Raw genomic sequence first — 27,896 nt, forward strand, 5'->3', positions numbered from 1 at the left:
AGGACAGTGCCCACTTTCCACCCTGGGCCCTGGCATCATGTGCTTCAATCTTCCCCAGGCTTTGGAGGTAGCACCAGGCAGAACTAGCTCCTAGGCAGGTCTGGACAAAATGGCCAGCTCATTTAGATGGTGACATAATAATTCTCCCATCCCTGGATCCCAGGATTAAGTGACTAGTCAGTAGGAAGGGCACTGGGGTAGGGGCAGATCTGCTAGCCCTGAGGAGAAAAAGGTGACTAAATAGAGGTGGTGGGGGACCTCGGTGCCCACCTAAGTATCAGCTTTTCTCATTAATGGACTGATGGGCACCTTGGGGCTGGGTGCTTTTCCCCTTCCCCCACCCTCCTAAGCACAGTTTGGTCCCTTAAAGAGGGGAAGGGAGGGCACCAGGTAGGCTGTTGGCTAACAGGCATGGGAGAGGTGGGCAGCACCTGGGCACCAAAGTGCCCCATGAACATACCTCACCCTGACAGTGTCTTCTTCAGGGCTGAAGCTAGCTTTTACTGCCCACCTGGCTTTTTATCCCAAGGAATGGACACAGCTTCCCAAGGGAGCTGGGCGAAGGGACATGGGAACCTCTGCACAGGATGCCCAAGGACACCTCAGAGCAAAGGATGAGGTCTGAGTGACTAAGGATTGTGGAATGGGGATGTGAATCCCTGTGCCAGAGGCGGGTGGATGGGCAGCAAGGTTAATATACCCAGCTGACAGGCACCCACTGGGGTTCTGTCCGCAGCTTCTCCATTGCAGTCTGAAGCTCTCGGAAGGTCCTCTCAAGGTTGTCATTCACCAGTGTGAGGTCAAAGTAGTGCCCGTACCCTCTCTGGATCCGGCTGCTCTCTTCCACTGTCCGCTTCAAGTCTGCCTCCTGCCAGGCCCAGGGAATCCACTGAGTCAGGTGCACCCAGCCCATCCTGTTCCTCCCTCCCAGGGATGGGAACCCTGCCAATCCCCCCATTATTTCCCATTGATAACCTCTGAGAGAAAGTTCCAGGGCAGCTGTATTTGTTAATCCTTCCACTCTGGCCTTTCCTCTGTGGTGACAATCAAAGTGGTCACCAACTCTCTGAGATGAGGAAAGATGATCTCTAGGGCAGGGGCATCCCTACCTAGTTCCCCTCAGTGATCACCAGCAGCATCATAGCTCACATTTATACAGTCCTTTATGTTTTTTGGTTTTTTTAACCCTTACCTTCTGTCTTAGAGTCAATACTAAGTATTGGTTCCAAGGCAGAAAAGCAATAAGGGCTAGGCAATGGGGGTCAAGTGACTTCCCCAGGGCCACACAGCTAGGAAGTGCCTAAGGCCAAATTTGAACCCAGGACCTCCTGCCTCCAAGCCTGACTTTCTATCCACTGAGCCACCCAACTGCCCCAGCCCGTTTTACAAAATGCTGTCCAGACAAGAATTCAATTGAACCTCACAACAACTTTCTAAGGTAGGTGCTATCGTTAGCCTGCTTTTACAGATGAGAAAATTGAGGAGTCAGGGAAGTTAAAGGTTTGGGTCAAGATCACACAGCTAGCAAGTATCTGAATTAAGACTGGAGCCCAGGTCTTTCAGTCCAAATTCAGAGTTCTACTCACAGCATGAATTCAGGCTATGCCAAGCAAACCCAGCTCCTACCCTAAACAGACTGCCTCCTTATCGTGCCACCTAGGCTGATAATCACCCACCCTTGGCAACATTCCCCAGATAGCTTGGCAACCCCAAGAGTGCCCACTTATCCCTGCCTAGCAGTGTCCTTCCCTCCCTGGTCACGTTCCCAAGGGAGTACAAGGTGACTCAAGGGTTCCAGGGGACCCATGACTTTGCTACCAGAAATCAAGCCCATGCCTGCCAATAGAAGAGAACCTGAAGTTCGAGGGCAAAGCAGGAACTGGCCAGCTGGAGTAGAGCAGAATTTTTAGCTAAAGAAGTCTCCTCTCTGTAACCCTGCCCTCTCTTCCTTCCCTCTCTCTCAGTCAAATTCATACATGCCCTTCCTTCCCTCCACTGCTGTCCCATAAGCTGAACTTGGATCTTTCTCTCATTCCTTTATTGTTGCTCCTGAGTCAGGCTTGGCATGGAGAGGGAGACAAGCAGGCCTTGGGAGGAAAACCAGAGGGACCCCTGCACAGCCTGCCATGAGAACCAATGGGAGAGCCTCATTCTGATGTTCCCCTTCCCACGTTTGGAGCACTCCAGCCCAGAGGTACTGTCTGTCTCCTCGTGCACCTCTGCTCCCCAGCAAGCCCCACAAAGCCGCTCGCTGACCTTAGAGGCAATATCCAGTATCTGGGAAACCCCAACTTTGGAGCACCGAAGGGTCGGAGGTTTTAGAGTTGGAAGAAACCTGAGACAGGTTGTTTAGTTCAACCATCTCTTCTCTCTACTCGTTTTCTGTTGGTGACCTCATCACTTTCATTGATGGGTTCAATTTCATCTTTATGCAAATAGGTCTCAGGTCAGAGAGACAGAGACAGAGAGAAATAAACTCAGAGAGATATGGAGATCAAGATCTAGGCAGAAATATATCAGCAGATAGATAGGTAGAGAGTTTCCATACACAGACAGATATGAATGACTGGATGGACAGACATGGATTCTCTGGATGGATTGTAGATAGATCCAAAGATAGATTCAAGAGATAGACGGATGGATGGATGGATAGATAGATAGATAGATAGATAGATAGAAACATAGAAAGATGGATAGAGGGATAGATACATACATACATAGACAGAAAGATAAATGGATGGATAGATAATAGAAAGATGGATAGAGGGATAGATGGATGGTTAGATAGATAGATAATGTAGATAGACAGACAGACAGACAGACAGATAGAGATAGATAGATAGATAGATAGATAGATAGATCTTTCAATAGAGCTCCAGTCTCACATCTACTGTATAGAAGACATTTCAAAGTGGGTATCCCTCACTGGCATCTCAAACTCAACGTGTCCCGAACAAAGCCCTGCAACCCTGTCCCAACCTGATCCACCCCTTAGCATTATCCTCAAACCTTCTCTTTATTTCGCCTCACATACTCTCTTTTACTTCCCACAATATCTCTTACATTCATTCTCATTTTTCTGTTCACATAGGCATCATCCTAGTCCAGTCCTTCATTACCTCTCACCTGGATTATTGTAATGGCCTCCTAATTGCTTTCACTTCAAATCTCTCCCCTTCAATCTTTCCTTCATTCGGCCACCAAAAGTATAGATCTGACCAGGTTAGCTATGTGACTCAGTGGTTAGAGCACTGGGCCTGGTGACAGAAAGACTCTTCTTTCTGAGTTCAAATCCAACCTCAGATACTTACTAGCTGTGTAACTCCTGAACAAGTCATTTAACACTATGTATCTCAGTTTCCTCATCTGGAAAATGAGCTGGAGAAGGCAATGGCAAACCACGCTAGCATCTTTGCTAAGAAAATACAAATAGGGTCACAAAGAATTAGACACAACTGAAAAATGACTGAACAACAAATTCCCCTACTCAATAAAGTTCAGTGGCTCCCTATTATTTCCAGGATCAAATATTCATAAGCTCCTCTGCTTGGCATTTAAGGTCCTTTACAACAGTGATCCAAGCTATTTTTTCTAATCTGATTACACATTAGTCCCTTTCTCATACTCCATGATCCTGCTAAACCAGTCTCCTTTCTGTTACTCTCACATGACCCTCCATCTCCATGTCTCTGCCCTGGCAGCCCGCCATGCCTGGAATATAGAGACCTCTGCCTCTCTTCTATCCCTTCACTTCCATTAAAATCTCAGCTCAAATCTCCTTCTACAGGAGGCTTTTCCTACACCGCCTCAGCAGCCAGTGTCTCCCTCCAAAATTATCTTGTATCAACTTTATACTAACATTTGAACGCATCTCTCCTGACTAAATTGTAACCTCTTTGAGAGCAATCACTGTTTCATTTTCATCTTTGTATCCCTAGCACCTACCACAGTTGCTGGAATATAGTAGCCACTTCAGTAACTCTTGTTCCTATATCTCTTACAACACTGTCTTATATTCCATCTGTTTATTCATATATTTCATGTAATGTGCTTGAAGACAGGAACGGGCTTAATTCACCTATTTAGGTCCCACTGGGCCAACCATAGATCTGTTGCTTAATAAATGTTTGACACATGATTAAATGAATAAACATCTGCCCATAATTCCTTGGGCACCTCTGACCTGCCATCCAGGCCCTCTCTCCCATTAGTCATTGTATTCCTTTTCCCCATTATACCCTGAGCACCTTCTGTTCCCCTCCCATTGGACCAGGCCATCCATCCCATCCTTGTACTTGCTTCTTCCCCACACTGTACCATCTTTCTACTTCCCTTCTAGGTCCCCCTCACCGTGAGTTGCTTGGTGGCCACCCCACTCTCCAAGGCAGCCCGGTTCATGGCACGCAGTGTCTCAAAGTCAGGAGCCTCAATGAAAACCACATATGGGACAAACTCTGCAGTTCTTAGCACCTTCACTGCCTGAGGAGAATAGCATTCAGTGTCATTGCTTTAATTTTTATTCTCCACTCCAATATCATATCCTTCATCCCAGGGGGATCTTGATGGCACCCTCCTGCTAGGGTTTAGATGAAATATGAATTGGGAGATGGGCTCCTCAGCTGTAGAAGGCAAAGGTTTCAAATTCAGGGTTCCCAGGATAGGAGTAAATATGTAAGGTTACAGAAGGTCCCTGGAAGATGGGGTATTATTGTCTGTGGCCAAAGAAAGCATTAGAAGAGTATGGAATAGAGCAGCTAGGTGGCTAAGTGGATAGAGGATCAGGCCCAGAGCTGGGAGGACCTGGGTTCAAATTTGGCCTCAGATACTTCCAAACTGTGTGACTTCAGATCACTTAACTGATTGACTAGCCCTTATCATTCTTCTGCCTTACAGATTCTAAGACAGAAGGTAAGGGTTTGGTTTGGTTTGTTTTTTAAAAGAGAAATATATAAAGTCAAAAGAAATATATAAAGGTATTTCAGAGAATTCGTCCAGAAAAGAAGGGGAGAGAGACTCATGAGAAGAGTTATGTGAAGATTGGGGGAGGTGGCAGGGTAGACTGGGGCTGGCTATGGAGCAGGGGAGATGGTCACAAATCATACGCTGAACACTAGCTTGTTACATTTTGTTACATTTTGTTTTTTAGCACTTACCTCCTGTTTTAGAATCAATACTAAGTTCTAAAGGAGAACAGTAAGGGCTAGGCAATTGGGGTTAAGTGACTTGTCCAGGGTCACACAACTAGGAAGTGTCTGAGGCCAGATTTAAACTGAAGAGTCTCATGAAAAGAGTCTTCTTGACTCCAAGCCTGGCTCTCTAACCACTGAGGCATCTCCCTTCCCCTAGAATTATAGATTTAAGGACAAGAGAGACCCTAGAGGTTACCTAGTCTAATTTCCCCATTTTACAAATTATGAAACTAGAGCCCAAAGGTGCTAAGAGATTTCACTGAAATCATGTGAGTAGGAAGTAGTCAGGCTGGAATTCAGCCTCAAGGTCCCCAGGATTGGCAGCATTAGGTAGAGTTATAGGAAATCCCTGGGGGTTAAGTGTTTGGGGAATAAGGAATACGGTTGGGAAAAGGCTCTATGATGTATAGGTGTTACATAGTGTCAGAGAGGGTCCTTGAGGATCAGGCTATCACCTGGGATTAGAAAGGGCCCTTTGATGATGGGGCTATGTCCTGTAATCAAGGAAATGACCAGCCTGGAGTGGAGGAAAGGGGGTGGGTTACCTGGGGATTGACATCCAACACGCACACCTTGCCAGCACTGAGCACGTTTCGGATGGAATCAATTCGAGTGCCATACAGGTTTCCTTCATATTCCCCATGCTCAAGGTAGCGGCCAGCACGGATGTCCGTTTCCATCTCTGCCCGAGTCACAAAACTATAGCCTTGGCCTTCCCGCTCAGTGTCCTTAGGCCGACGAGATGTGTCTGTCAAGCAGGAGAAAGTGAGAAGCGTGTTTGAACATACACTGAAGCAGCTGGAAGGCATAGTCCATGGAGTGCTGAACTTGCAGACAGGAAAACTTGAATTCAAATCCTAGCTCAGACTCTTACTGGCTGGGTGATCCTAAATAAGCCATTTAACTGCTCTCAGCCTGTTTCCTCATCTGCAAAATGGAAATTATAATAGCACCTACCTTCCAAGGGAAGATATCAACTCAAACTGGTAGCATAATCCCTCCATGGTCCCTACACTCAGATTAGGGCTGCTCAGGACACCAGAAGAAGGAATACCTAGGCTGCTTGTTAGATCAGATTGAAGTGAATCTCTTAGACACAGGGTCCACTTCAGGGTCTACCCAATTCAATTCAATCAGCATTTTATTGGATCATAGAATTAGAGCTAGAAAATGGTTTAGAGGCCATTGAATCCAATTCATTCATTTTACAGATAAGAAATCTGAAGTTCAGACAGGTTAAATAACTTTCCTAGGTTATTCAGTTTCTTTAGTCAGATCCAACCCTTCCTGACCCCATTTCATGACAAAGATACTAAAGTGGTTTGCCATTTCCTTCTCTAGCTCATTTGACAGATGAGGAAACTGAGGCAGACAGGGTTAAGCGACTTGCCCAGGGTCACATAGCTAGGAAATGTCTGAGGCCAGATTTGAATTCAGAAAGATGGATCTTCCTGACTTCAGAGAAGCACTCTATCCACTGCACCACCTCAGTCCCCACACAAATAGCTAATCAATAAAATCGCAGGTCCTGCCCTGTCCTTAATAGGATCTTCATTTTGCACTAACAGCAGTATAGTGTCTCAAAATGAGGGAAGTCCTAGCTCCTCCACTCTGGCCAGACCCCATTTAGAATATCATATTCAGCTCTGGAGGAGACATTCTAGGAAAGACACCATGCATTCAGGGGAGGACCATCTGGATGATGAGAAGACTGCTGGTTAAAAGAACTGGAGATGTTTAACGTGGATAAGAGAAGACTTAGTAAAGACACGACAGCTATCTTTAGATATCTGAAGGGCTAGTATACGGAAGAAGGAACATTCTGCTTTCCCTCCACAGGGCCCCAGGGTAGAAGTATAGAAGTTAGAAGGGGAGAGATTTGGGTCAATATCAGGGAAAAAAGCTTCCTAAAGATTAGAGTTATCCCTAGATGGAATAGGCTCCTTCATGGGGTCATGATTTCTCTGTCTTTGGAGATGTAGAGATACACAAGGGGTGGTGAACATAGGGGACTGGGGTGTTGTAGAAAAGATTCTTGCATGGCAAGGGGATAGGAGCAGATGATCTCTGAGATCGCCTCTGACTGGAAATTATCTACATGGCTTGTCTCCCATGCTAGACCATCAGTTCCTTGAGGCGGCTGGGCCAGGAGTGAAGAAGACTTGGGTTCCAGTCTGACTTTGGACACTTTTTAACTATGTGACTGGACGAGGCCCTTGACCACTGCCTGCCTCAGTTTCCCTAACTGTAAAAGGGTGATAATAACAGCACCTACTTCCTAGGGTCGTTGTGGGTATAAAGTGAGATATCCATAAAGCGCTTTGCAAACCTTAGAGTGCTATAGAAATACTAGCTCATTGTTATCATCATTATTATTATTGAAGGTAGAGTAGGAGTTGAAAAGGCTCCATCTCCACATACCACCATCAATGCTGGGATATGGCGCCCAACCTGATGATGCAGTACTCCCTGTCCACCAGCAGAGGGTGCACGCTCACCAAGCAATGAGAAAGCAATAAAACAGGGCTGGCACTGAACAGCCCCAGAGGATTTAGAGCTAGACAGGACCTCGGAGAGCATGGAGTCTGAGGCTGGCATTTTACAGATGGGGAAACTGAGACCCAGGAGAGGAAGTGACTGGCTCTCGGCCACACAGACAGCATGTAGCAAAGCAGGCATTCAGTCCCAAACACGTCTGACTCCAGTCTTTCAATCATCATCAATATCATCATCATCATCATCATCATCATCATCATCATCATCATCATTCTGATAATTATAATATAATGGAGTGCTGAGTAGAATAATAATTAATAGTAATATACCATTTGCATGCTACATTACATATAAATATATTCTATATTATATGTATTGTGTTATACATATCATACATTATGTATATTATAGCTAATTTTTATATATGTGTAAATATAGAGATATGAATATAGATGGGCAGCTAGGTGGTACAGTGGATAGAGCACTGGGTTTGGAGTCAGGAAGACTCCTCTTCCTGAGTTCAAATCTGGCCTCAGACACTTACTAGCTGTGTGACCACGGACAAGTCACTTAACCCTGTGTGCCTCAGTTTCTTCATCCGTAAAATAAGCTGGAGAAGGAAATGGCAAATAGTTCAGTATCTTTGCCAAGAAAATCTCAAATGGAGTCATGAAAAGCTGGACACACCTAACAGCAACAAAAGCATGTGTGTGTGTGTGTGTGTGTGTGTGTACACGTGTGTTTTTTAAGGTTTTTAAAGCAGTTTCCTAGAATTATTTGATTTTAAGCTAAGAACTAAGTGGGAAAACTGAGGCAGACAGAAGTTACCCAGGGCCCCACAGCTAATAAATATCTGGGGTCAGGATTTAAACTCAGTCCTTCCTGGCTTCAGGGATCTCCTTCCTGCCCCATGTCTCATGGATCACCTCAGTTTCCATGTGATGGTAAATCCATGTTGATGTCTTTCAACTTCTTCTCTCGGCATGCCAGCTACCCTAGTTCATAGAGCTCACCCTATCTCCTCTCCTTTGTTCCTCCATTTTCACTTTCCCTCTGTGACTCCATCCTCCAAGTAGGATTATTTCTGGAGGGAGGAAGACCTAGGCTGGCCCTAAATATGCTGGTTAGATTGACTGGGCTCCTCAAATACAGGGCCCACTCTAATTCAATCAACATCTCATAAGACCAGAGATTTAGAGATGGAAGGGACTTTTAGAGATCAGCATTTTATAGATGAGGAAATTGATGAGGCCCCCCAAAGTTAAGTGAATTGCCCAGGGTCACACAACTAGTAAGTATATAAGGAAAGATTTGAATCCATCTTCCTGACTTCTGGTCCAGCTCCTCTTTCCCTCACTCTCTATTGGCAAGATACTGATCTGGGTGCTGAGGAAGAAAAGATAAGCCAATGCCCCAGGGACTAATAACTGAGCTTGGTGCCCTCTCTTGAGTTAGCCTTCCCACCCCAGGGTCAACTCACAAGGCACAGTAGTGCCATAGCGATCTTGGTCCCACATGATGAGCTTGTTCTTCAGGCTACGTCGTCCCACACCCTGGGCCCCAATCAGCACCAGGGTTTTCCGACGGAAAGGGGGCATCCGGGCCACTTCCTCATAGATCAGGAGCTCATGCCGATCAAACTCTGTGAACACAGAGGGCAAAGGCATTGCTCATCAGGCCAGCATGGGTAAGGCAGGGCCAAAGAAGGAAGTGGGCAGAGTCATAGGGGAATATTCAGGGAGAGGAATGTATTGCCTATGGGTGGCATGTAGGGCCAAGTGGTCATGTGTCTGGAGGTAGGAAATGCCCAGGAAAAAAACCTTGAGGTTAGTGCCTGGGGGCAAGGTGAAGCATGCCTAAGGAACACTACAGTTACCACACAGCACCAAGGGAGAGAACACTAAGGATAGGGCAAAGGAAAATATGGGCAGTGCCCAGGCATGAGGGCACTGACCTGCATTCTTGGTAGTGAGATACATCATTCTCTTCTTCTTCTTGCCTGAAATGCTGCCACACAGGGCACCTGGCATTGGGGAGAGGACAGATGGGTAAACTTAGGTATTCTCTCATCACACTCCAAAGTTGGCAAGGCCTTACCCAAAAAGTACATACCTGAGGTTGGTGTCATCTCCAGGTCCCTCTTGACAAAGGCCTTCCGTTTCTCTTCCAGCAGCTGGCTAGGGATAAGCCCAGCACTGCCCCCCTCTACGTGGCATGCCTGAAACACCCACCCATACCCACTAGGCATATGAACTTTGGCACCTCCCCCATTCCTCTCCATTTTCCCTCCTGGCTAGCTCACTTCTGATATCCTCCCTCAGGAAGAGACCAGTCTCAATGGGGACGTTCATGCTTCCTCCTTTCCCACAAGCAGTGACATCCCACTTGCTCAATTGGATTAAGGTGGACCAACAGGGGGCTAATGGGGTGGGGGTGAGGATGAGGCATCCCTAGGGCAGAGGGGCTGGCTTCCAGGGGCAACAAGCTCTGATGTGGGCAGTGCCCCGAGGGCACTCACTTGCCACCAGTTAGCATCATCCTGATTCACAATCTGGAGCAGGTCCCCAGCACAAAAGCGTAGGCCAGCCTCCTTACAGGGGATCAGGCTGTCCCGGGCTGGCTCATAGTCAAAGTGGCATTTGACAAACACCTGGGGGGCAGAGATGGTAGGCACAATATCAATAAGGACATCCAGGAGTGTGAGGGTCCCTTGCCTCCAGGACACCCCAGGACTTGAGTCAAGTACCATCCCTTAGCCTCTGATGTCCCAGAAAGGACACAGACAGACAGACAGACACACACACACACACACACACACACACCAGCCCTTGCCCTTTTAAGAAGGGATGGCACTGCCTCTGCCAGCTCTGCCAACCACTGCCAGGCTCCTTTCATTGCCCAGAACAAAGGGCGGTGCATTAGTTCTGTCCTTGTGAGTCCCTCCCATTTATGGGCAGGGTTATGAACTCTTCTTTATCTCCCTCTGGACACTCTAGTGAGGGGAGAGGGTGACGCCCACCCCAAGATGGGTCCCTCATTCTCCCTCTCCTGCCCACCGGGCTTAGGTTGTGAAATGACACTTTCTAGGTTCTAACAATGCCCATGGGCTGCTGGGAGACAGCCTAAGACCTGAGGAGGGCAAGGAGAAAGTCCTAGCTGCTTGGTCTTCCTGCGTATCCTCAGTGCCAGAAAGAGAAACATTCCACACAGGTTTCTGTGCACACATGCCACACATATAAACACCCCTATATGTGTAGAGGGAAAGGGTGCAGAGAGGGAAAGGGGGTGACGGGGACCCCACGTGGAGGTAGAGGTGCCCACGGGACACCCACCTGTCGAGGCAAGTGGGGCTCCTGGTAACTGGGCAGGATCTTGAGGATGACGCTCCCACTGGCACTTCGGAGTAACTCTTGCAGCCCCCGGGGGTCACTGCCCACAGGCTGCCCATTCACCTCCTTGATAACATCCCCCACGTGCAGCAGACCCTGCTGGGCCACCATGCCCCCGTGCAGGATTCGGGCAATCACCAGTTCTCCACCCTCCACTCGGAACGTCACACCCTGGGCAAAGCAAGAGGGCAATGGGTTAAGCAGCAGTGCTAGGTCTGTGCACCCTGATACTTAAATGTCCCAGTCTTCTCCTAGAACATGGCACTCCCTGTGAACCTAGGAAGACTGGGTTCCCCAACTGTCTCAACCCTAAGGTCCAGGCCCTCAGTTCCCTAGCTTGTCCCCTTTAAACACCAACTCTTCCTCTTCTTCCTCCTCTTCCTCCTTCTTCTTTCCCTCCCCCTCCTCCTACTTCCTTCTCCTTCCCTTCCTCTTCTTCCTCCTCCTCCCCCTCCCCCTATTTCCCCCTACCTCTCCTCTTTTCCCTACTCCTTTCTCCTCCTCCTCTTCTTCCTCCCTTCTCCCCATTTCACATCTCTCCCTCCCCCTGGGCTAGAAGCCAAAGTTGAATACTGCCCCCCTTCTCTCCTTCCTTTCTCCTATTGCTCTGCCTGGCTGAAGTAATTAATAAAGCAGCATTCACTGGGAAAAGGAGAAAATAATCATTATGATTAATAATAATAACAACCAAAGTAATGAAGCTTATAAAATCATTCAAAGTTTTCTCAGCATTTTACATGATCTCATTTGATCCTCAAAGCTCAGCCCAAATGGTGCCATCCCAGAATCCCCACAGCTGCTGGTGCCTCCCCACCCCCAAAGTTACCTTGCATGTAATTATGTTGTATATATTTAGACGCACTCCTCCTCTTCCCTGACTTTCTTTTCTTTTCAAAATCTTTTCAAAATCTACCTTCCATCTGTGTGTTACTGCGTATTAACAAGGCAGCAGAGTGGTAAGGGGGTTAAATGACTTGCCCAGGGTCCCACCGCTAGGAAGTGTCTGAGAACAGATTTGAACCCAGATCCTTCCATCTCTAGGTCTAGCTCTCTATCTACTGAGCCCCCCAGCTGCCTCCACTGATTTATTTTCATATGTATTGAGTATCATTGTTGTTCAGTTGCGTCTGACTCTTTATGACCCAGTTTGGGGTTTTCTTGGCAAAGATATTAAAGTAGTTTGCCACTTCCTTCTCCATTGGATTAAGGCAGATGGAGGTTAAGTGATTTGCCCAGCTTCACACAGTTGGTGAGTGTCTGAGGGAGGCGAAGTACCTTGTTCATAATCACACAATTGGACACTGTCAGAAGCAGAATGGAGACCCAGATGTCAAACGCTTTCAGGTCCAGTCAGTCCTCTTTCCATTCCAACACACTGGTTTCCTCCTGCCTCTCTTTACTTGGCTGGCAGACATCTGTTCCCAGGCACTGGACTTTCTATATTTTCTCCCTTGGAGTTATGGTAAAACCCTCCTAACTGGTGATGCCCCTCACTAGCCTTCTTCCCAACTGCCTTTATGTCTAGCATTCTCAAAGTCCTTCCCAATCTTTCCATTGGTCTGTTCTGTTGTCCCACCCCAGGCATGGCTTGCCCTCCCGGGTACCCACTGTGCTCCCAATGAGCCTTCACTCTCTTTCCTTTACCTCCTACCCCAGCGCCCTCACCAGGTGCTCTCCTGCAGTCTTTCGAATGCCCACCATTCGTACGGCATCTGGGGGGACAGGCTGGTTGTTGAACATGGGGTCCAGGCCAGGGCTGGGAGGTGGAGTCTCATAGCTCTTGGATGCCACGGAATCATGCGTCTCCAGGAGGGACTGGGGAAATGGAGAAGGCAAGAAGCATTAACGCTCAGCTTTCCCCTGCCTGGAGGCCTTCCCATCAAATCCACAGATGTCACCTCACTATCAGAATTCATTGTCCCAGTACCTCTATCCCTGGAATCCCTTATTGAGTTGTCTTCTCCTCACCCAACCTTCTCTCCTCCACCCAATGCCTCTCCTTTAGAATCCTGCCAGACCCTGACCAGATCACCACCATCTAAGCGGATCCCATCATCAAATCTATTCAAACATAGAAGCTCTTTCCAGGGCTCTAGTCCTTCCCACCTTCATTCACCCAGATCCAACCACTTTCTGGCCTAAGCCCTAACCAGAGCTCCATTCCCTATCCCCAGGGCAACATTCTACCAGCTTCTATCCCAAGCACAGCTAGCAGGGCTATGCTCAAATGCTTTTGCACAGAAAGTGATCTCCTCCCCTAAAAAGACAGAAGGGGCTCAAGGTTTAGAAAAGCAAGAGGGCCTAAAACTCTTCTAGAAAGTTCCTTTGCCATTTGTCAGGTATTTTTTACTCTCCTGTTCCTGCCTGGTGCCCCCACCTGGAAATGGGGCTCCTGGAGGATATGGGCGAGTTCAGCCGCTGTGCTACTCTGCTCAGCCAGCTCAGCCAGGTCCCGAAGGATCTCCTGAACCAGCTCCAGGTTATTGTCCCGAACTGCCTCCAGCTTGGTCTCTTCTAGGCGTTCATGGGCCTGGTGGGAGGAAGGAGGTGAGAAAGAACCTAGATTATCCTCTACCACTACCCCGTCAGAGGTTCCTGGTGAGATCCATCCCTTCATGGCTCCTCTTACTTGACACCTGGAGCACCCCCACCCCCACCTCCTCATACGCACACACTTCCAGCTTCACACACTCACCCATACAACCTCACATGCTCACAGGTGCCCATTTGCTCTTTTCCTCTCACCCTGACTAGCAATTTCTTTTCTTAGCTGACACTCAAATCAGGACAAGGAGAATCTTGTGACCCATTCAATGACTCAGTAGACCCCTGTCTTCTGGTGATCATCATGAAGCTCTGGTCATTCATATCAAAGACTTTTTAAAATTTTAACTTTAACCTTCTGTCTTAATATCAATTCTATGACAGAAGAGCAGAAAGAGCTAGGCAGTTGCCCAGGATCACACAGCTAGGAAGTGTCTGAGGCCAGATTTGAGCCCAGGACCTCCCAACTACAGACTGACACTCTATCCACTGTGCTACCTAGCTGCCCCTAGAAGTCTTAAAAGCTTGTAAACCACGTCCACTCCAGACATCTCAGCTAGCTATTTGGGATTTATTATACAATCGTAATAGATTGTATAATAGACAAAATACAAGACAATATATTTATTATATAACTAATTGTATAATCTGCTGGTCTAAGCCCAGTTTCTGCCAGACTGCTTTCCATTTTCCCAGCAATTCTTATCAATTAGAGTTCTTTCCTAAGTGTGTATTCTGCATTTTCAAGTTTATCCAACACTAGATTACAGAGGTCCATTGTTTTGGATTGTCCCTTGTCTTGTGGACATTTACACAGGACTTGACTAAAGCATTCCATGCACATTTGGGAGCCAAAGTTTTGGATAATGAAAACCTTTGGGAGTGGGTTTTCAGTCATTTTTTGCTTTTTTGTGAACCACTCCCCCCCACCCCCATTTTCTTAGCAAAGAATCTGGAGTGTTTGCCATTTCATTTGACTGAGGCAAGCAGGGTGATGTGACTTGACCAAGGTCACCCAGTTAGTGTGACTAAAACTCTTCCATACCACAGCATCTGTCAGAGTTCTCTACAGTGCAGAGCAGTATGACTGGAAGAATGCCTAGATTGCAAGTCTGGAAATTTTACTAAATGGTTTCTTTTTCTTTCATTTTTTTTTTAAGTTTATTTTTGCTCCCTGATATCCTGGCAACTCTAATCTGTGAGAAATCATGGGGTGATTTTTTTTAAGCAGCAGGAAAGATTCAGAAAGCCCAGGGTTCCGGTTCTGATGTATACTCATTAACATTAACATGTGACCCAAATGGAATTAATTCATCCCCTCCAAACCTCAGTTTCCAGATCTTTAAATGGAGATTTACCAATCTCTGTTACAGTGGGTAGAGCAGCTAGATAGATAATAGACAGCACTCCAGGCTTAGAGTCAGGAAGACTTCTCTTCCTGAGTTCAAATACAGCCTCTGACACTTCCTAGCTATGTGACCCTGGGCAAGTCACTTAACCCTGCTTGCCTCAGTTTCCTCATCTGTCAGATGAGCTGGAAAAGGAAATGGCAAAGCACTCCATTATCTTTGCCAAGAAAACCCCAAACAGGGTCATTGGGAGTCAGATAAGACTGAAAAACAGCAAATTACAGTGGGTGCCCACTGCCTACCTCACAGGGCATTGTCTTTCCAGGTGCTCTAAATCTGTATAAAGGATCATTAATATTATCAGAAAAGAGATGGGGAATGGACTTGTGATCTCAATAGCATAGAGGATGCCAGGTGAGGAAACTGATGCTATTTCCCAATACAGCTGGCCACCTTCTCTGCAACGTGTAGTTTGAGAGTCACCTAGAGTAGTTGGGGGAAACAGGAGACAGAAACCTGGCCCCAGAGCCAGGAAAAGCCGACTTTCAATCCCATCTCAGCTCCTGGCTGTATGACCCAAAGCTAGCAAGTCACTAGCTATAAAACCCTAGGCAAATCTCTGGGTTTCAATTTCCTCATCTGTAAAATGGGGGTACATTTTACAACACAGGGTTTTGTGAGCATCAAATGAGAAAACATAATTGACCATTTTGTTGTTCAGTCATTTCAGTTGTGTCTGACTCTTCGTGACCCCATTTGGGATCTTCTTGGCAGAGATACTAGAGTGGTTTGTCATTTTCTTGTCCAGTTCTTTTTTTTTTTTTTAAAGAGAGAGAATGCCACCTTTTATTTATTCATTCATTCATTTATTTATTTATTTAAACCCTTACCTTCCATCTTGGAGTCAATACTGTGTATTGGCTCCCAGGCAGAAGAGTGGTAAGGACTAGGCAATGGGGGTCAAGTGACTTGCCCAGGGTCACACAGCTAGGAAGTGTCTGAGGCCAGATTTGAACCTAGGCCTGGCTCTCAATCCACTGAGCTACCCAGCTGCCCCTTTGACAGATGAGGAAATGAGGCAAATGAAGTTAAGTGACTTGCCCAGGGCCACACAGCTTGTAAGTGTTTGAGACTAGATTTGAACTCAGGAAGAGTTCTTACTGTCTTCAAGGGCAGCACTCCTTCTACTTCATAGCTGCCCAACACAAAAAACAAAGGGTCCACTGTGCCACCTCGCTCCCCAACATAAAAGACAAAGGAGTGGGCAAACTTTAAAGGGCAGTGTGAATGCTGGCTATTTTGAATATTATTAGAGTCCTAAGAGGTTAACTGACTTGACCAGGGGTCATCTGGCTACTATAGGAAAGGGGTGGGACTTGCATTCAGATCTTCCTGGTTCTGAGATGAGTTCTCTATCTGCTGTGTGACTATGCACAATCTCATTATCAGAGACTGAGAGAATAAATGAGGAAATGGATATAGACATAGATAGTAGGCTCATAAAAAAGGGCTAGTGATGTGAAGCGAGGAGGGTCAGTTAACACTCTAGAAATAGCGTCAGGATCCAAAAAGACACTGGCAGGCTAGAGCATTAGGATGAATCGAATCAGATAAAATTCAACAAGAATAAATGCAAATCAACTCTGGGAGTGAGGAGGGAAGAAGAGAGGGAGACAAAACAAATCATATAACTTTGGAAAACACGTAAATTTTTTATTAAAACAAAATAAAGATTTTTTTTAAAAAAAGAACGAACGCAAAGTCTAATACTTGGGTTCAAAATATCAACCTCTAGTGTACAGGATGGGGGGAGGCATGGATAGATAAAAACTTGTCTGAAAAAAGATCCAGGGAGTTAAATGGACCACAAGTTCAATCTGTGTTATCAGGGTGATGTGGCAATCGAGTCAGACAGGTCCCATAATGAGGAGCAGAGCTCCCAGAAACAGGGAAGGCTCTCTATACTCTGCCCTAGTAGGACCACATACAGAATATTGTGTTCAGATCAGAGTGCCATATTTTAAGAAGAGAAGTGATAAGCTGGAGAGTATGCAAAGAGAGGCAACCAGAATGGTGAAGGGACTTGAGTATCGTGTGACATGAGGACCATCTGAAGAAACTGGGAATATTTGATCCAGAAAAGAGAAGACCCAGAGGGGACATGGTAGCCATGTTCAGGTATTGAAAGGGGTGTCATTTGTGTAAGCAGCTGGTGGCACAGTGGATAGAGCTTCCAGACTTGGAGGCTGGAAGACCCACAATGAAATCCAGCTGTGTGACCCTGGGCAAGTCATTTCCCCGTCTGGCTCAGTTTCCTCATCTATAAAATGAACTGGAAAAGGAAATGGCAAACCAATCCAGTATCTTTGCCAAGAAACCACAATGAGGTCAAGAAGAATCAGACAGGACTAGAAAATGACTCAACAACCAAATGCCACCACGTGTAAGAGGAGTTAGACTTGTTTGGTTTGTACCCAGAGAGCAGAGCCAGGAGCCATCAGTAAAGCTATAAAAAGGCCAATTTTAGATTTGACACTAGAAAAACTATTAACCTTTAGAAGCATCCATCCAAAAGGGCAAAGGGATGCTTTGAGAGGTGACAGGTTCCCCCTAACTGGAGATCACCAAGCATTTGTCAGTTATATCATAGTAAGTGATTCTTTTTGGACATAGGTGAGACTAGATTGCCTCTGAGGTCCCTTTCAATTCTAAAATACTGTAGGATGCACCTCCTTCCTTTGTCCAGAGACGTGTAGGACTATGGGTGCAGAACGCTGCTCATACGCTGTCAGACTGGGTCCCTCTGACAACTGATCTGGCTTAACTGTTTTTCCTTGTCATAGGAGGTGAATGGAAACTTGAAGAGGAAGGGTATATCTAGAAATAATTGTGATATAAAAAATTGTCATTAAGTCATTTTTCAATCATGTCTTGACTCCTTATGTCCCCTTTTGAGGTTTTCTGGGTGCCTAGATAGAATCCACTCCCCAGGCTCCTCCTACCCTGCATCCCATTTTGCCTGCATAAGGTGCGGGCTGCAGAGCGCTCTCTCTCTCTCTGGGTTGGTGTTGCGTGGAAGATGGTCCTGAGTGGGAGTGTTGGTGTCTGCTGTGCGCTCAAGGGCTTTTGCGGTTTTTGGCAGCTTGGCAGGCTGCGGATGTTGACTTCCTGATTCAGCTTAGGGTATTTTAGCTAGGTGATATTTTCTGTCTCCTTCCTACATTTCCCTCTTTTTACTTTATCTCCATTTTGATTAAAACTTAATTGTTAAGAGCTACTAACAGACTCGGGACTTGAGAGTTAATTTTATAGACAGTGACCACAATCCTTTTTTAATTAATATTACATTAAATATTTTACTTTCATTACATTGGGAAAGATATCAGAAATGTTTGCTATTTCCTTCTCCAACTCATTTTATAGATGAGGAAACTGAGGTAAACAAGGTGAAGCACCTTGCCCAGGATGACACAGCTAATAAGTATCTGAGGCTGGATTTGAACTCAGGTTTGCCTGACTCCAGGCCTGGAGTTCTATCTACTATTCCACCAAGTAGCCCATATAAAAAACAAGAGGCATCAAAAACAATTTAAAATATATACATCCATAGGATTATAGATCTTGGGCTTCAAGGGCTCTCAGAAGCCATTTAATTCTACCCCTTCATTTTACAGATGAGGAAACTGAGGCAGAAAGAGGTTAGGTAATTTGCCAAAGGTTGCACAAAGTTGTAAGGAGGGAAGACAAAAATCTCCCCTCGATTAGGGGCAGCTGGGTGGCTCAGTGGATTTAGAGATGAGTGGTCCTGGGTTCAAATCTACCCTCAGACACTTCCTAGCTATGTGACCCTAGGCAAGTCACTTGACCCCCGTTGCCTAGCCCTTACCACTCTTCTGCCTTAGAACCAATAGAATTTATATTGCAGGGTCATAATTTTTTTTTAAGAAACTGAAAGCTTCTTCCAAGGGGCACACAGTAATAAATAGCTAACGTTTACACAGCACTTCAAGGTTTGCAATGCACTTTACAAATATTATCTTATACCTTGAGAAGTAGGTGTTATTTTCATCCCCATTTTACAGATGAGGAAACTGAAGCTTCAGTATCACTGGGGTCACCTGGCCAATAAGTATCCTGAGGCTGGATTTGAATTCAGATCTTCTTGTCTCCAGGCCCAGCACTGGTCTCCTCTGGGTCACCCAGCTACCCTCAACTACAGAATTGTAAGATCAGGTATTGCTACCATGGGGTGCTTCCACTTCATCTCATTCCTGCAGATTTCCAGGTCACTTTTCAAGCAGGCTCTAATTAATTTTCGTGGCTAGGTTTTGGCTCAAAGTGCCCTGACCAAGACTGACTATATTAAAAAGTCCATATTGCTCCAAGTGCTCTGGGATAATTAAAAGTGACCATGAACAGATAGTTGCCTCTCCCTGGTCCATCTCACCTTTTCCAAGCTCAGACAAATCTCCACGGTTATCCATTTCCCAACCAGGCCGACTGCCAAGATCCAAGGAAGATGCCATCAGATTCCCAACCCAGCAAACCTGCATTTGTGGAGCCCCTAGCCTGGAGAGTCTCCCCCATTGTCTTTTCTTTTGCCCTGTGTCTCTGGAACTGTGCCCAAAGTTTCACCGCATGTAATTCCAACCAGCAGGTATTCAAGAATAATTCTGGGAAATCAATGTCACTTTCTGTTTGGCACAGACACACTTGTAACCTTTAAAAGGCTCTCCCCACGCCAGCTGCTTCAGAAATCAGAGCAAAAGTCATTCAAGGTGTAGCAGGTTCATTCAATGGGGGTAGCATCAATTATAGAGGTACAGGAAATAAACTTTGACATGCTACCCATTCCCATACCTGGAAACGTAGTCTAACTCTGCTTATTTCTGAATTTAGCTTCCTCTGCTTTTTACAAGGCATCCCCGGAGGCCTATCTTGCATCAGATCTTTTTTTTCCAGAAGGTTTGTAGGCCTTTGGCCAAATACATTGATGTTCTAACCTGTAGCCCACAGACACTCACACACTCGCATCTTTACTTATCCATTCACACGCAACACTGGCACAATGACAACCCAATCATCTCCATGTTCCCCACCTTACTGCAACCAAAGAGGTCTTGCCCCCTTCGAGGAATTGCAGACCCATCAAGGAGTCTCTGAGAAGGCAGGAAGAGGATAGATACCCTGCTACCAGATCCTGGGGTGAGCTGCATGACTGTGCCACCCTAGGTGATGCCAGCTGTGCCTAGACAGAACTCTGTAACAGGCAGAGAGAGCTTTATGCTCTCTGCAGAGAGACACCATTTGGTCCAAAGATGGCAAGGGGTGGGGGGCTCTGGGGTAGATTCTGGAAGTTTCAAATATAGACACACAAATACATACAAAAGTCACAAAAACATACATAGAGGAGGCAGCTAGATGGCACAGTGGATAGAGAGCCCGGCCTGGAGATGGGAGGTCCTGGGTTCAAATTTGGCCTCAGACACTCCCTAATTGTGTGACCCTGAGCAAGTCACTTAACCCCAATTGCCTAATCTTTATTGCTCTTCTGTCTTTGAGATACTTAAAGGAAAGGGAAAGGAGAAAAGGGAGGGAGGAAGGAAGGAAGGAAGGAAGGAAAAAAGGAAGGAAGGAAGGAAGGAAAGAAGGAAGGAAGGAAGGAAGAAAGGAAGGAAAGAAGGAGGGAGGGAGGGAGGGAGGGAGGGACACAAGCATACCCAGCCATTTAGTAAGGTTTATTACACAAACATTATTATTATTATTATTATTATTATTATTATTAATCAGTTATTACACTGATCCCACTGATCCCACCTCAAAACTGCTTAAGCCAGGTCTAGAAGAGGTACATTCCCACTTAAAATCTCCCAACCTCATGCCTCAAGAATGGGTGCGCTTGTGCGTGTGCGTGTGCATGCGCACACGCGCACACACACACACACACACATACACACACATCACCCTGGGCTCTCCCTCTGTGTCCAGATTCTGAGGTCAAGAGCTTCCCAAGGCCACAGGGTAGCACATCCCACAACTTGTCTTCTAGGATAAGAACTGTCTTCTCCACCCCTCCACCCCTTCTGTGCACCACACCTCCACACCCGCACCTCCCTGTGGAACTGTACCTTCGCTAAGGATCTTACTATTGGACTTTCCATGATGCCTCGGAGGAAGATCAGGTCTAATTCTGCAGCTCCCGTGGCATTGGGGAAAGTACCCAGGTTGTCTAGGACTTGCTGCATGGCTGTGGGAAGATAGAAGAGGGAGAACAGAAGAATGGGTGATAAATCCAGGAAGGTAGAAAGGGCAACTGGATCATACTGCCTGCTAACCTCTTCCTGGGGCAGAAAAAGCAGGAAAAGACTCCCTCCAGGCCTCTTCTAGAAGTGTGGGCATAAGCAACCAGAGTAATATTCTTTCTTTGTATCCCCAGAGTTTAGCATGGCCCCCTGCACATGGCATGTACATAATAAATGCTTGTCCACTGAGGCCAGATGGGGGCAACTTAATCCCAAGGGACAGAAATGGCACCAGTGAATAGCTGTTGAAAACATCTATATGGGTGGGGGTTTAACCTTGCTACCCAGAGGGCAAGATGATGCATCTCTGCCTGACACAAATACCTGGTCCCTGAAGATGTCTTCCTGGTCTCAGACAGGAATGAAGGGGAATGGGGAAAAACGAATGCTTCTTGGGCTCCCTCTTCCTGTCTCCTTTAAAGATGCCAAGTATAGCAGATGAAAGATAACTAGCACAGTCAGAAGAGGGACTGTGTATGTATGTGTATGTGGAGTGTATTGGAATGGAGGTTGAGAATAGTGTCAGATTCCAGGCTCACTCTGCCTACAGAGTCAGGTGGCTCCAGGAACTAAAGGCAGAGTTAGTTGGTAGTCATTTCTGCCAGGTTCCATCAAGTAATGGTCAATTAGATCTTTTTTTTTTTTTTTCAAACCTTCACCTTCCATCTTAGAATCAATACTATGTATTGGTTCTAAGGCAGAAGAATGTAAAGGGTGAGGCAATGAGAGTGACTTGCCCAGGGTCACACTGCTAGGAAGTGTCTGAGGTCAGATTTGATCCCAGGACCTTCTGTCTCCAGACCTGGCTTTCTATCCATTGAGCCACCTACCTGTCCCATCATCAATTAGATCTTAACTTATCCTCTGTCTGTTTCCAAGTGGACTTTGATGGGGGAACAACTAGGGCAGTCAATGCTCAACAAGGGTACCAGGACCTGTCCTGATGCTGAAGGAGTACTCATATGAGGGACAGTAGGACCTGAATAACTTACTCATATGTATATAAAGGTCATAAGATAATTTAGATACCTTTAGATTTACAAAGCAGTTTCCTCACAACAAATCTGTGAAGATTTAAATGCAGGTATCATTTACTCCCATTTTACAGATGGCTATACTGAGACCCAGAAGCAAAGTGACTCAGCTCCAACTCCATTTTCTCTCTCTTCCTCCCCCAAACCCCAGATACCAAAAGCAATAACATGTGTGACCACTTGGAGCTCTGGGTGCTTGCCGGACACTGGCATGTCCAGACAAGTTGAAGTCTATGGCATTTCGTGACACTGGGCACTTGTGGACAGAGGCCAGAAAGCAGATTGAGTCAGTATGTGGCCTGGAGAACACACTTGTCTAGGTACTGGGGAGATATAAGTCTAAGCCTCAGCCAAGGTTTACCCATGGCTAGGGACATGAGGATATGAGTGGAGACAATTGGAGCACCCAGGCTTTGTCAGTCAGTGCCCACTATGGTCCCTGAGATATGAACTGAGTCTGTGTAGGCTGTGCAGAGGAGAGAAGTGAGTTTCAGAATGAGGGAGGGTGGAGGAAAATTGGGTGGACCCAGATTGGAGCAGAGATGGACAGGGGGTATCATTAACCAGCCTCAACATGCCACCCACACAGTCATCTGCACCAGCACCCAAGGGGACGGGGGTGGAGACAGCCCCTGGCACCTCCTCACTGTTCCTGTCACTGCTCCCCTCCTTTAGGGAGGGACTGTGGGGGATAAAGCATGGAGTCAGTGGGTGACTTGATCAGAATGGCAGCAATGGGCCTCCCTTCCCCCCTCTTTTCTCCTTCCCTCACCTCCCTGCCTCATTTTCCTTAGAAATAACCTTTCCCTAATCCCTTTATGGTTTCTGGACCTGAATTCAAGTCTCCCCATCCCACCTCCAGCTCTCCTCTCCCATTCTGTGTGTTCACAATCACCATCATGCCATAGCCAGAGAGGGCACTTCCCTAAAACAGATCCCACAGGGAAGCAACACGGGACCTAGTTTAAAAGCCAGAAGACCTGAATTTGAGTCATCTCTCTCTCACTTATTGGCAGCAAGACACTAGCTGCTTCTTTAGGCCTCAGTTTCTCCCTCTGTATGAGAAGGGAATTGGGCTGCATTTCCTCGACTCAGAAATGTTCTGTGGAGCTAGGACGAGGCAGATGTGAGCTGCCTTGCCACTGAACTCTGCCACTTCCCTCTGGATGGGGTAGGCCAGGTTGCATGTGCTATCCTTCCATGCCCCCATAACCTTTTAAGAGAGCACCCCTGGGGGTAGGTCTTTCTCCCTCCCGGGCTTGGCAGCCTTTCCTTTTCAGTTGCCTGTGTGAACGTGGCCAAGCCCTAGTACTTTCGAGAGTGGAGTGATCACACCTTTTCAAGGGAGTATGGGTAGGTGTATTCAGCCCACGATGCATTTTCTCTAATGGCACAGGCTGGTTTTCCATTCTGTCTCATCCTCAGTTCCTAGCACAACATCCCACACATACTAGACTCTTAACTAGAAATGCTTGTGGGGTTGGGTTGGATTGGACTGGTGTAGTCAGAAGCACAGATAGAGTGCCCCCTTGAGTGTCCCTCTTTAAAACAAGTCCTCATTCCCTTTATTCAGACACACAAAGTAGATGCCACCTTCACCAACCCAAGGGATTTCCTTCCTCTGACCCAAGAAGACTGAGCAGGGAAAAGGTGCCCTCTGCCCCTACCCCACCCTCCTGGCTGCTTTGGGTGGCCACATCTGGCAACACTCCTTCCAGACCCAATCCCACCTCTTCTTCCCCTACCTTCCCTCCGGAGCTCTGCTTCCTCTGAAGAGCCCAGGGATATGCCCTCCAAGGAGGCACCGCTGCCTGGGCTGCCCGCCATAACTGCCCGGTTCCCTCTCGTTCCCAGCCCCCCAGCCCCGAGTGCTGCAGTAGCACTGTCTGCCACCCTCCTAGCCTGAAGGTTCTAAGCCTGGGGAAGGAGGGCCCTTAAGAGCCCCTCCAAGGGGCTAGCCAATGGCAGGGCTCAGCTGCCTCCAAGGCTTTCCTGATTGGCAGAAGCCAGAGTGAGGAGGGGGGAGATGTGGAGTCTCTTCTTCTAAGGGGCGGCCCCTCCCCCGTATAGATGTGAGAAGGTAGGGTAAAACCGGCATGGGTCCACCCCTCAGGACTGGCACGGTGCCCAGAGGACCACCCACTACCCTCCCCACCACTCCATAAACCTGACACAAGAAGCCCTAGTCATGGAGAGGGAGGGGACCTTCGATCTCAATTTCTCCTTCCGCTTCATTTCCCTTGAAACATCTCACATCCCAAATACCCTCCCTGTTCCACGGTTCCCCCACCACAGCCCCAGAACCTTCCACTGCCCTCTCCAACCCGGGAATCCCTTCCGTGCTCACCTCCTCCCAGTTCCCTGATCTTCTCTGCTCTTAACCCAGTCAAAGAAGATGGCCCAGGAATGACCCCCCCCCCCCCCCCCGGCTCTAGCCAAAGGACTGATGGGTACTGAGTCTGGCACAGAGATGGGCTTAATTGAGCTCCGCCTCTCACTCCCCCTTCCCAACCAACAAAATCAGCAAGCTCAGTCCTCACTCTTCCTCCCTCAATCATATGTCTACTCTATCTCTCCTCTGGGAGACGGGCAAGGGGGCCGCCTGTCTGGCGTGATTGGCATTTTGGAATGGAGGAAGAGGAAAGGAATTCCTAACTCTCTTCACCTTCCAGAAAGGTCGGGAGGCAAAGGAAGAATGAAAGAGCCCTTGCCCGTTCCCTGCCCTTTTCTCCTCATTCTACGCCTGAGGTGCCCGGGGAGGGCGGTCACCAGGGTGCTACTGCTGTTCCCGGAGGAGTAGCGGTGGGTCGAACTGCACCCCTAGTTGCTATGGCAGCAGGCAGGATTATACATTAGGACATTAACCCAGAGATGTGAAGCAGATTTAAAGGGACAGCACCGCCCGGAAACAGTCCTGCAGACCCCCAAGGTTCCCTCCCCCTCCCCTCTCTCCCTTTCACCATAACCTTGAGAGAAGGGAAGGAGACTCGTGGAGCAATTGAAGTAGATGAATCCAGAATAGCAGAGATGCCTACCAAGGACAAGCTTCTCCACCTCCATGCCCACCCCACTGTCACTCCCACATCCACTCAAGCCCGGCAGAAGAAATAAAGAAAAACCATGCCCCAAGTTCCTTGGGATCAAGTAAGAGAGAAGTGACCTGGAGAAAGCACCTCTGGGACATGTCAGGATTATTATGGAGGGGTGAGGAAGTCATAGCAGGGGCCTTGTTCACTTCAACCTCTGCAAGCTACTGTCTGCTAGAGATCCAGCTATCTATCTTTAAATAAGACCCAAAAAGGAGCAGGGTCCAGTCACAGATTTTGCTACATAATCCAAGAGAGCAGGAAGGGTAGGGTATGGGAGGATTAGATAAAGAAGCATCCCTCCCCAAAATAGGAATATCAGAGCCTAATTCTACCTCCCCCACCTGCCAAATTGTCCTTGTTCTCAAATAAGCCTATAGTGAAAAATACGCTGGATTTGGAAGCAGAAAACCTGGGTTCAGATTCTGACTTTCTACTTAAAAGATTTGTATCTCCAGTATACTGCACACAATAAGCTCTTAAAAAACAAACAAACAAACAAACAAAAAAAACTTTACCTTCTGACTTAGAATCAATACTAAGCATCACTCCAAGGTGGAAGAGCAGTAAGGGCAAGCAATCCAGCTTAAGTGACTTGCCCAGGGTCACACAACTAGGCCATGTCTGAGGGCCATATTTGAACCCAGAACCTCCCATCTCTAGATAGATAGATCCATCTCAATGGATAAACCTGGTGCTCTATCCACTGAATCACCTAGCTGCTGCTGTACTGAGCTTGCACTGCCTTGCATCCCTCTCCAGTACCTTTGAGGGCCCTTCTGTAAGCTGCTTATGATCTAATTAAACCCATCCCCCTGAGCTGATGATTAGGGACAGTAATCCTGGACCATCCAGTAAATCCATTAATGGGGTGGGGAGAAGAGGGTTGGGGTGGGGTGTGGACAGACCAGAAGCTATGTCTTCCCTCCCTCCCGCCCTTGCTTGCTTCCTTCCTTCCTTTCTTCCTTCCTTAATTCTCTTCTTCTTCTTCTTCTTCTTCTTCTTCTTCTTCTTCTTCTTCTTCTTCTTCTTCTTCTTCCTCCTCTCTCTCTCTGTCTCTGTTTCCCCCCATTGTCTATATCATTCAAAATCATTTACCACACAGACTTTGTATTATAGTTATCTGTGAATCTATTCTATCTCCCCTCCCAGATATAAAGCTCCTTCAAGGGAAAGGCTGTGTTTTACCACATTAGACTTGTCAATTTTCCCACCTCGAGTCTCTCCCACTCTCAATCTAGCCTACATAGTAATGCCAGAGTATTCTTTCTAAAACATAGGTCCCATACCATCTGATCCCATCATTCCCTTACTCAGAAGTTTTCAATAGTCCTTTATTGCTCATAGATAAAGGCCAGACTTTTAGCTGGCATTCAAGACTCTCCATCTTTTGATTCCAGGTTCCCTTTATAGCTTAATCTAATCTTATTCTGCTACAAAAACTTTATGCTCCAGTCAAATGAAACTATCTAGTGTTCCCAGAGCATAGACCACACTTTCCTTCCTCCATGAATTTGCTCATGTTCCCTGGTTCCCATTCTCAGCTGGTCCACCATCTTTTGAAACCCCCTTCATGGGACAACTATGTAGAACAATGGATAGAATGCCAGACCTGGAGTTAGAAGGACCTGAGTTCAGACACTGTCTAGCTTCGTGATCCTGGGCAAGTCACTTAACCCAATTTTCTAGCCCCTGTAATACTTCTGTCTTAGAATTAATACTCAGATAGAAGGTAAGGGAAAGAAAGAAAGGGAAGAGGAGAGAGAAAAAGAAAGAAAGAAAGAAGAAAGAAAGAAAGAAAGAAAGAAAGAAAGAAAGAAAGAAAGAAAGAAAGAAAGAAAGAAAGAAAGAAAAAGATCCTATTCATCCTGAACCTCCATTCTTGCCTCCCTAATCTTCCCAGCTGGATAATCTCCCTTTTCCCATTGATCTGTAATTGCTTTTTGTACCTCTCTTTAACATTTGTCATGTTCCAATCTGTATTATATGTATTTGGATATATACCTTATCTCCCTTTCTAGTCTGAAAGTAGTTCAAAGGCCTGTCTATCCTGCTCAGTGTTTTTCACACAATAAATGCTTAATTGTTTGTTGACTGTATTGAATTACTTGGTGCATCTATGTATACCTTATAGTATAGGGCAATGTAATCAATGCCAAGTGAATGAATGAATGAGTCTAGGGAAGAGATTAGAATTTTTCCTTTTCCCAGGTGAAAAGAGACCAAAGGCCTAAATCCTTTAACACATTATCTGGTACTATGGGGTGTGTTAGACAGGCTCTTGGGAGATTGTTGCCTTTCCTTGGTGCTACTTTTCACAAATACCTCCATTCTGCCCATACCCAACTATCCCAAGTCTAAAAATTCTGGACATTGTTTGGTGTAAGACCTTCTCATATCCTCTGCACCCACTGTTAATATCCATCGTTTCCCCAAAAGGGGAGTACTAACTAAAGGGATACCCCTACCCTCTTACCAGACTCAGAGTTGGTGGCAGCAACTGGCAT

At 46.6% G+C, this 27,896-nt stretch overlaps 1 protein-coding gene across 2 annotated transcripts; it reads right to left on the reverse strand.

Moving 5' to 3' along the window:
• Positions 1-691: 691 nt before the first annotated feature.
• MPP2 (MAGUK p55 scaffold protein 2) lies at positions 692-27,896 on the reverse strand. Of its 2 annotated transcripts, none has more exons than XM_044673153.1 (12): positions 27,866-27,896; positions 21,096-21,214; positions 13,452-13,604; positions 12,740-12,889; positions 11,018-11,245; positions 10,204-10,335; positions 9,798-9,903; positions 9,640-9,708; positions 9,166-9,327; positions 5,735-5,937; positions 4,351-4,479; positions 692-868 (listed from the first exon to the last, which is right to left on the reverse strand). In XM_044673153.1, exons 1-12 carry the CDS (start codon positions 27,894-27,896, stop codon positions 692-694), a joined length of 1,659 nt encoding a protein of 552 aa, XP_044529088.1. The 2 variants fall into 2 exon arrangements, with proteins under 2 accessions (XP_044529088.1, XP_044529087.1); XM_044673152.1 differs by lacking the exon at positions 27,866-27,896 and adding an exon at positions 24,049-24,130.

The sequence above is a fragment of the Gracilinanus agilis genome, chromosome 4, assembly GCF_016433145.1.
Source record: "Gracilinanus agilis isolate LMUSP501 chromosome 4, AgileGrace, whole genome shotgun sequence".
In the NCBI taxonomy this organism is placed as follows: domain Eukaryota; kingdom Metazoa; phylum Chordata; class Mammalia; order Didelphimorphia; family Didelphidae; genus Gracilinanus; species Gracilinanus agilis.